The 9,756-nt window shown below is 44.0% G+C and overlaps 1 protein-coding gene across 1 annotated transcript; it reads left to right on the top strand.

Moving 5' to 3' along the window:
- The first annotated feature begins 943 nt into the window (after positions 1-943).
- On the top strand, positions 944-5,207 carry LOC115053981 (protocadherin-10-like). The gene is made up of 4 exons (XM_029518920.1): positions 944-3,502; positions 4,298-4,359; positions 4,439-4,551; positions 4,936-5,207. Exons 1-4 carry the CDS (start codon positions 944-946, stop codon positions 5,205-5,207), a joined length of 3,006 nt encoding a protein of 1,001 aa, XP_029374780.1.
- The last annotated feature ends 4,549 nt before the right edge of the window (positions 5,208-9,756 follow it).

Below are 9,756 nucleotides of genomic sequence, written 5' to 3' on the forward strand. Positions count from 1 at the left end.
TAACCAGGGTACTGGGTTTCTCAGAGCAAACGGGTGGAGTGTGCATTGAGGTGGATGGTAAACAAGCACAATTGCTCTATTTCAGTGTGAATACACAGAGACCTGCTGAAAGAGGCTGTTTTAAACAGTAAAGGTGATATCCTGGAAACAATTTTACAACTTTCAATCTTCAAACCTTTCTTGCGCATTGATTCACAATTTACAGACTTCATTGTCTTTTTTCAGCAGGTTTGTAGTAATTTATAATAATTCATCAATGCAATGCTGTAAACTCTTTTTTCCCCCCATTACGGACATCAATCTGATTTCAGCCAAAGCTCCTCTAAAGGTTAGATGTCATTCTCACTTTCCCTAAAAACATAACATGAATATCATCATCATACTGAAATCATAATAATTTCTGACACTATTTTATGTTTTTTGACAAGCTACTTTTTGGAAATAATTTTCAAGTAAAATATCCAAACCGCCTTGATTCAGAGTTAGAAGTCTACACCTATAACACTTTGTTGATTTAGAATGAATATGCTGCAGGAAGGTTTGTTTGTTTGTTTATATCCGATTATGCTGAACAACATCAGCTCAAAGTGATGAAACGGTCTTATAAGAAATTGAATCAAGGATGTTTGACCAAAGCCCAGAGACTGTGACATGAATTTGATCGGGCTAGTAGGCAGAAGAGATTATCCAAGCAGATGTCCTTTCCTCTCTGTTGGAGTTGTAGGGCCAATAATAAAACGCGCGCGAGCGCGCACACTCTCTCTCACACACACACACACACACACACACACACACACCCAACGCGCAGTAATCTGAGACAGGCCAGTAGCCTTTGCACATCCCTTTCTCTATTTCTCTCTTGTCTCTCAGTCAGACAGTCGCTCTACCAGTCCCACCAAAGTCAAGTTTTGGTTGTGTTGCCCCCCCCACCCCCAGTCTGCATATGGACACGCGGGGAGAGAAGAGGAGAGTGTGCGGGAAATGGCGTGCGGTGTGCCGTTTTGCGTTGTTCACTTGTTTCTTGGATGCGGTCTGGGGACAGATCCGCTACTCGATCCCAGAGGAACTGGAGCATGGAGCCTTCGTTGGCAATATTGCAGAGGACTTGGGCTTGGATCTGGACAAGCTCTCTGCGCGCAGATTCCGGATAGTTTCTGGTTCCAAGAAGCAGTACGTGGAGGTGAATTTAGAAAATGGAGTTTTGTTTGTCAACGAAAGAATTGACCGCGAAGAACTATGCGAGCAGAGTTTGTCCTGTTCTTTCCACTTGCAAGTTGTCATAGAAAACCCTCTGGAGCTCTACAGGGTCGAGATTGAGATTCTGGACGTGAATGATAATTCTCCTACTTTCCCGTGGACCGAATTCAATCTGGATATATCCGAGTCTGCTGCGCCAGGATCCCGTTTCCCACTCGAGAGCGCACAGGATTTAGACGTCGGATCCAACTCGCTGCGCACCTACTTGCTGAGTGTAAATGAACATTTCCTCCTGGACATACAGATGCGCAGTGATGGCAGCAAATTCGCAGAACTGGTCCTGCAAAAACCGCTGGACAGGGAGCAGCAGAGCGCGCATCAGACGGTCCTGACGGCGGTGGATGGAGGCGCACCGGAGAGATCCGGCACTGCGCAAATCGACATCACCGTCTTGGATGCTAATGATAACGCACCTGTATTCGATCAGTCGTTTTACAGAGTAAGGCTAGCCGAAAATGCCCCCAAAGGCACAGTTGTTATAAAACTCAACGCGTCCGATTTGGACGAGGGCCCCAACGCTGATATCACATATTCTTTCAGTGGCCACGCTCCCATCAAAGTGCGCCAGCTTTTCAGCGTGGACTCACGCACTGGAGAAATCAAAGTGAAGGGAGTGATAGATTATGAAAAGGCCAGGATGCATGAAATCTATGTCCAGGCCAAGGACAAGGGGCCCTCCGCTGTGGCCGTGCACTGTAAAGTGCTGGTGAACGTTTTGGATAAAAATGACAACCTTCCGGAGGTGATCCTCACGTCGGTGTCCACACCTGTGCAGGAGGACGTGCCGCCGGGGACGGTGATAGCCGTCATCAGCGTGATGGACAAAGACTCGGGTGAAAACGGGAACGTGGACTGCGAGATCCCCCACCAGATCCCCTTCCAGCTCCACTCGTCCTTTAAGAACTACTACACGTTGGTGACTTCTGATTTTCTGGACAGAGAGGCAGTTGCAGAGTATAACATCACCCTCACTGCCAGAGACATGGGCTCCCCGCCCTTATTCACTCGCAAGACTATCTTAGTCCAAGTGTCTGACGTGAACGACAACGCGCCTCACTTCAAGCAGCCCTCATACACCGTGTATCTGACTGAGAACAACGCGCCGGGAGCGTCCATCTGCTCGGTGACCGCCCTGGATCCAGATTCGGGGCAAAACGCGTACCTGTCCTACTCCATCCTGGAGGGGGACATCCAGGGGATGCCGGTGTCCACCTACGTGTCCATAAACTCGGACAACGGAAACATTTACGCACTTCGATCCTTTGACCACGAGCAGCTGAAAAACTTCCAGGTGACGGTTCAGGCTCAGGACGCGGGCTTTCCGCCTCTGAGAAACAACGTGTCGGTGAGCGTCTTCATTCTGGATCAGAACGACAACGCGCCCGTCATAGTTTCCCCGTTCCCCGCTCACAACGACACGGCCCCTGGGGAGGCCGTGCCCCGGTCCGTGGACCCCGGGTACCTGGTCACCAAAGTCAGCGCGGTGGACGCGGACGCGGGTCAGAACTCCCGTCTTTTCTACCAGATGCTCCGGGCGACCGACCCGAGCCTGTTCGGCATCGCCCTGTACACGGGCGAGATCAGGACGATGCGCCAGTGGATGGAGAGCGACGCTACGAGGCACAGGCTGGTCATCCTGGTGAAGGACAATGGTCAGCCGCCGCTCTCGGCCACGGTTTCCATCACTCTGTCAGTAGTTGACAGCCTGCCAGATTCGCAGCCCGATTTGAGTGACCTGTCACTAAGCCCCCATCACAGCTCCAACCTCGCCCTGTACTTAATCGTGTCCCTGAGCATCATCTCCCTCGCCTTTCTGCTGGCTATCATCGTCCTGGTTGCAGTGCGGAGGCTGAAGGTCGGGCGGTCCAGTAGAGAGTCCAGCTTCCCCTCGGTCGGCCGGGGTCGCTGCTTCTACTACTGCTGCTGCTGCTGCTGCTCTCGCCCGAAACCCTCCACCACCACGGAGGTGTTCAAGAAGTCCAACCTGAACGTCCGGATGTCCGCCGGCGCGTCCGGGTGCTCAGAGACCGGCGGCGGCGGCGGCGGCGCGCTCTCGCAGGTCTACTGCTATAAGATGTGCCTGACGCCGGAGTCGTCCAAAAGCGACTTCATGTTCCTGAAGCCGTGCAGCCCGGTGCTGTCGGTCCGCCAGAATAACGTCAAGAGCACCGACTACCTGACCTCGGGCTGGAGCACACTGGACCGGAATGAGCTGACCAACAACAGAGCAGCCACCCCAAACGAGGTACACGGCGCATGGCACCATGGGAGGGGAGCCTAATCTCCGATCAGTCAGTCATTTCTGCAGGCCTGTGGCAGAGGTGCTTTACAGACCAGGGGTCACACCACGGAGGGCCTGCTTTTTAAAAATGTGTGTTTAGTGTAAATATAATAACTGAACCACATAACTATTACACGCTCTTTGTCATAAATGCAATCAAGAGAAACTAAAGGGAATGACTTTGTGGGTTCAGGAAAGTTTCAGCCAGCTGCCTGCACTGCACTGCAGAGCTGCCCTTGCAGATTGTCATATTGTGACTCAGCTATAGAAGGTGTTTGAGTGATGAAAGAAGCCGACCTCCGCATTTTTATCGCAGACTAAAAGCTGCCTCCTGATCTCTGTATTTGTGCTCCATTCAGCAGCATCGCCATCCGCCCATATAAAAAAAACTCACATTAGTCATTTAAGCAGATTATTTACCAGCTCATTTAGGAGTTTTTTGATGGATGCCCCATCTTTTCAGCAATTACAATGTTGCATCACAGTTGCTATGTAATTTGTCATTACTAGAATGACAGTAAAACAGGATTCATGTGCTTCCCCTCCTCAAGGGTAGAATTTTATTTTTATGGAAATCATTGTTTTCAATATGAACCACAGACAAAAATCAAACTGACTTTGATCAGGCTGCAGCTATCTCCCATATCTAATGTCTTTAGACATGAAAGCACACATTTACCAAGTCAATTGCTGTTTTGTTCTTGTTGTTTGTTTACTTGGGCTGATCACTAAGGTTTTCTTATTGTTTGCACGGTGCAGCTGAAGTATTCAAACAGAGACTGGACATGGACCAAGAACCAACGCAACTCAGCATACAAGAGGTGAATACAGCAGCCAGTTAAGACAGTTACTATGCACATATCAACCTGATATCCCAATGCTGTCTCTTTATCTTTCTAGGTATAGTTCAGCAAATATGGAGAGCTCTCTTTCACATCAACAAAATTTTGATGCTGACAGATTTTCCTGCTCTGTGGCACGACAATACTGGACCTGGGGAAACCATATGAATGGTAGGTGGTGGCAGCTGTGCAATCTGGGCTCATTGTTGTTCACATGAAAGAGGAGGTAGTAGGGGATTGGGGATGGGTAGGGGCAGTACAGTTGGGGATCCTCAGTTTTTTTCGTGCTGTAGGATTTAGTCAGAAAAATCAAGTGGTGTACCAGAAAACAGGCGACGCTAGGCCCCTAAAATTGGGAGGATTTAAAAGCATCAACATGAGGATTACTTAAACCCCTGCAAGAGGTGTTTTCCTTTTTGGAAAGGAAAAAAAAGGCTGAATTTATAATATGCCTTTAAAAGCCACCTCATTCAGATCACATAGACTGTATGCTAATATGAGGCTTTTGCGGACATAATCTTCTGATGCAAACTGTAATTTATGCACATTTTACAGGCTGCAAGATGTCTCTTCAAGAGGGAACCGCTCCCAACTACTTGTGGACTCCAAAGTACACCCAGTCTCAGTCTGAACCACCAGACTACCAGCACAATGTATACATTCCCGGCACCACCTCTGGATACAGCACTTTGAAGCTGGCACCCAGAGGAGAATTGGATGTCTATAACACTTTCTCTACATTTGGAAAGAAAAAGAGATTCATATCGAACTATGAAAAACCTTTTGAAAAAGATGACGGCCTAATAAGCAATACCATATTTCAATGATACACCAGCTATGTTGTATATTCTGTGGATGCTCCATTAATATTCAGTTCTAATAATTATAACTAACTTGCATCTTCGTGGAATATTTGCTCTTGGAGGGTGAAAAACTGCATTTCTCATATTCCCCAGAGAATCTAGTTCCACTCCCTGCAACAATTATATTTTCATTTTTGTAAATATTGAGAGAAAATAGGTCTATTTTAAATCTGATTGGGTTAGTGAAGTCAACTCAACTCAAACTGCAAGACTGGTCTATAGTCTGAAGGCAGTGAAGTGGAACACTTTTTTCTTTCCCAGCAGCAGTGAACTCAGGTAAATGTGATTTGATCAGTCTAGAGGCTGCTGGATCTCATTGGAGCTGCGGTGGCTGTTTGCCTCTGAGAAGGTTGATGATTATTGCTGTTTAGAGTCCATTAGACAGAAGTTGTGCCTCTACATGTCAGTGTCACGTTGACACAACTTGTACTTGTGTGGGTACAGCTGAATCGAGTGCTTTGCTGTGTGCTGAGCTGTGAACCAACTAACCGGGCACGCTGTGAACTCCTGACGCTTCTGTCTAGACCTTCGATATTTTTGGATCTCGGTTTGAAAAACAAAACCCAACAAAGACGCTTTATGGCCCACTTTGTTAGTCACAAGTAGATCTTATTTAAAAGAAAAAAAAATAACAGGTCATTATTATATCATTTTCTATCATCCAGTCTTGTCTTGCATTTGGTGCAGCTGGTCATTTGTGCATGTTGAAAAAAATGTGAATGCAATCCAGAGCAAATACGTTGATGATGCAGAGGAATGGAGAGAGAGAGTACTAATGTGAGAGGGAACGCACTACAAAAATATCAAAGAGATTAAAAACACTCAAATTGGGAGCGTGATCACTCAACATGTACATGGCTCTTTTAGAGAGTGTGATATAAAGCAGACTCACATCTGCCAGCTGGTGCAGGAGCCCATTGCACTGACAAATCAGGTCCGATTGTTGATGGCATTTAGAAGAGCAAAAACACAGGTCGCACAATAATGTTACGCACACACCTTTTGGCCCATCTGACTGCTTTGGAAACTGGCATATTGACTGGTTAGTGGTTACACACATTTCGGATTTGTATTTATCTTTGAGTGTAAACTGTTTAACTGTGTAGCCATTAGTAGATTATCGACTAATAACTCTGTACATAGTGAATTAAATGTCATAATATCAATAAATATGTCCACAGCTCTAATTGTAGTTGTAGTTTTTTTGGCAGAACAGCAGCAGCCTTTCACCTGTCACTCTGTAACAACTGCTGGAGTAACAGAATAAAGAATTTCACATTAATACAAATGTTTACACTGCAAAGACAGAACAAAAAGGCAGTGTAGCAGAATGAATGTATTTACAACCAGAAGAGCACTCAGAGAGCGCAAACCTATCAAACAACATTAAAAAAAAGTAATCTAATTGACCATAATTGCCCCCAAAATATAGTGCAAATTGGTTGAGTATGTATTTTTATTTATTTGTTTATTTATTTTGCGTAAGCCTGCTGAAAAACAAACAGAGGGGGGTGAAAACAACCTCCTTGGTGGAGGTAATTACAGCTACAGGACAGCTTTGAACAGATTCACAGGATCAAATGTGATCTCATCTCAAAAGCAAACAAAATGTGACAGGAACACAATTAGCTGACTGGCTTTCAGAAAACAGAACCAGCAAAAGAGCTCCTTGCTAATTTATTTTGTGCACTGATGCTGACACTGACACCTGAGAGGCAAGAGGCGAAAGGCATAGAGATACCAAACATCTAGCTGACTATCCTGTCTGAGACTTTTTTCCCCATTATCCTGAAAAGATAGAATCAGGCTTAGTTACCAGACCTTCCACCTGCCTAAATATAGACAGAGAGGGAAGTCAAAGAGCCCGGCCATGCCATCGCTCTCTGACATATGAAGCTCATGGCAGAGGAGATGCTGTTGTTATTTTTGTGTTATGACAGTGACCTTTTCTCTTGAATTTCTGCACCGTAAACTAAATGTTTTTAAAGGGCCACTGAGGAGATTATCCCCATGATGTGAGATACAGCAAACCAGTAGGTTAATCTTTAAACTGGGTCTGACAACTTCAATTAACTGCCTCGTGTTAAAAGACCTGAGTACTATGAGTCACTTTCGCATTTATTTAGAATGATGATAAAACCGTTTAAAGCCAAAGAATCACTTACAAATTAAAATGGATTAATATAGAGAGCCAGATTGAGCCACAGCTATATCCTGCCAATAATTACAGATAATCAAGCCAAGATTAGTTTTTTCTTTGACTTTATCACAACCAGAATGAAAAAAAAAAAAAAAAAAAAATAACCAGGCTTTGCATAATATGTCACATTGTGCTATAAGCAGAGACACAGATTACATGTCCTGTTTCGATGTTGTGTCAAAATCTGCTCAGTGCCAACGTGTGTGTTTCTCACCCAACAGCTCACAGCCTCAGCACCTCCAGCTGAGCAGAGGAGCTTCCCCTTTGGTTCCACTAGAGAGTGCTTTTCCCTCAGACAGCTTCTTGTGACTGACCCTTCCTGTGTGTGTGCGTGGTATTAATGTTGGCATTCACCGTTGTATTTGTACAATCCTCCTCAATTTTTCTTCATTTTCATTTATTTCATTAGTTTCTGTAACATTTAAAAGATGGCATTTCTATTCTTTCGACAGCACTGACTGGCTATCTACTGTGGTGTACATACTGTAGAGCAGTCGCGGTCACATTTGATTCCAACTCTTACGTATATTCAAGCGTAGAGTATTCAATCATCTCCAGGTAATTTCATTTGTATGATATGTGCTCTATTTTATTTGTATTTGATATGCTGATGCGCACACACATAAAAAATAGACTGTAGCAAACAAAAACCATCAATAATGCATAAAATCAACAAAGTTCTCTTCCACTTCCAACAAGCAGGAGCACGTTAAAAGCATTAAAGCTTATTTGCTAATGCCTCATGTTTTATGTATGACCATTTAGCTGCTCTATAGTTCTTTCTGCTTGCATTCAGAGTATTAATGAGTGTGGGGTGATTTTTTTTATTGGTTTGTCTCTTGTTGTAATGTCAGGCTGTTAATGCTGTATGCCACTTTCTGTTAAATGCGTAAAAATGATGATCCCTTTAAGGAAGTATCGTGATTTTCTACCAAAGCAAGTCTGATCATATGCAAAAGTCTACTGGATCATTCCTCATCAAGAATATTTTTCAAACGTGAGATTTACTTTGGACAAAATGATAACTTTTTAGTGATATCACACCCAATCATGTCTACTATAAATCAAAGAATTTCTGATAAGAGAAAAATGAGCCTGTAATTCTCTGAGTTGTCACAGGATGGAGCTAAAGGACAGCACTACTGAGGATTGTCCTCATTTCAGGTCAGTTCACAATACATTTAGTTTGAGGAACTCAGAATATTAAAATATAGTTCAGCAAGCACAGCCAATGCTTGACATGGGGATGGCAGAGGCCACAACTTGCATGTACATGGAAGGCCAATACAAAAAAAAAAAAAAAAAAAAAAAAAAGAGACAACATTCCTCATTATTGCTGTGTATCTCTTTAGGTTTCAATACCAATGATTAGAAACCCAAAAGTGACTACTGATATCTGCATATCTTTAAATATGCTTAAATATCATAGTTTAAAAGTTTGTTGTGTTAACTTGGTTGTCAAGTCATTGTTGTTGTGTTTTTTTTACTGTGTCCTTAGACCGTAAATAAAGACAGAGCCTGATATTATCCACAGATTTTTGAAGTGTAACTGAGTTGAACTCAAGGCTAATGCAAAGAAAAGAAAATGGGGTGTGTGTAGAACCAAGACGGTGCACTCCAGTTTGTGGCAAGTATGCACTCACCCACCTGTCACCAAATGCTGAACACCTTCAATTATATATATATATATTTATAATCCTTAATAAAAAAAATGTCAAAAAAAAAAGACTGGAGTTACACAACAAAGTCATCCGCACAAAACTGTCGCAATGATGGACATAAACTATTAACCTTGAAACAAACTGATTTTGGACCGAGTTGAAAATGCATTCTTATCTGCTGTAAAGTTGGACATTTTAACAGGACTGGGCCTGGACGTCTCTGGGGATTGACCCAGTTTTGGAATCGGCTTTTTTGACAAACTGCAGTTTCTGGCATTTCTGTGTTCACTTAATTTTTCTATCTCAGAGGTCACAGTTTTTGGCAATGTCCTTCCTAGAGTTTTAATTAAATATCATCATCAGCCAGCAGCACGGCGGCATAGTGGTATAGGGGCATAGAACTGTTGTCCCCACAATAGAAAGTTGCAGGTTTGGTTCCTGAGCCTGGTGTCTTCCTGTGCAGAAAGAGGTTTGCATGTTCTGCCTGTGTCTGTGTGGGTTTCCTCCAACCGTCCCAAGACATCATGTTTGGGTTAATTTGTGACACTAAATTGTGTGAGTGGTTGTTCATCTTGTGTGGGCCCTGCGATGGACTGGTGACCTGTCCAGGATGGGTTTTTCTTTTCCCCTTTTGCCCTTTTCCCTATTTAGG

This window comes from Echeneis naucrates, chromosome 14 (assembly GCF_900963305.1).
Source record: "Echeneis naucrates chromosome 14, fEcheNa1.1, whole genome shotgun sequence".
NCBI classification, from domain to species: Eukaryota; Metazoa; Chordata; class Actinopteri; order Carangiformes; family Echeneidae; genus Echeneis; species Echeneis naucrates.

Excerpts from the sequence above, each read along its gene's own strand:
- LOC115053981 (XM_029518920.1), top strand. The coding sequence starts at position 944 with ATGGACACGCGGGGAGAGAAGAGGAGAGTGTGCGGGAAATGGCGTGCG. Across the intron at positions 3,503-4,297 it reads GAGCAGCCACCCCAAACGAG|CTGAAGTATTCAAACAGAGA; the intron begins GTACACGGCGCA and ends TGCACGGTGCAG. Across the intron at positions 4,552-4,935 it reads CTGGGGAAACCATATGAATG|GCTGCAAGATGTCTCTTCAA; the intron begins GTAGGTGGTGGC and ends CACATTTTACAG.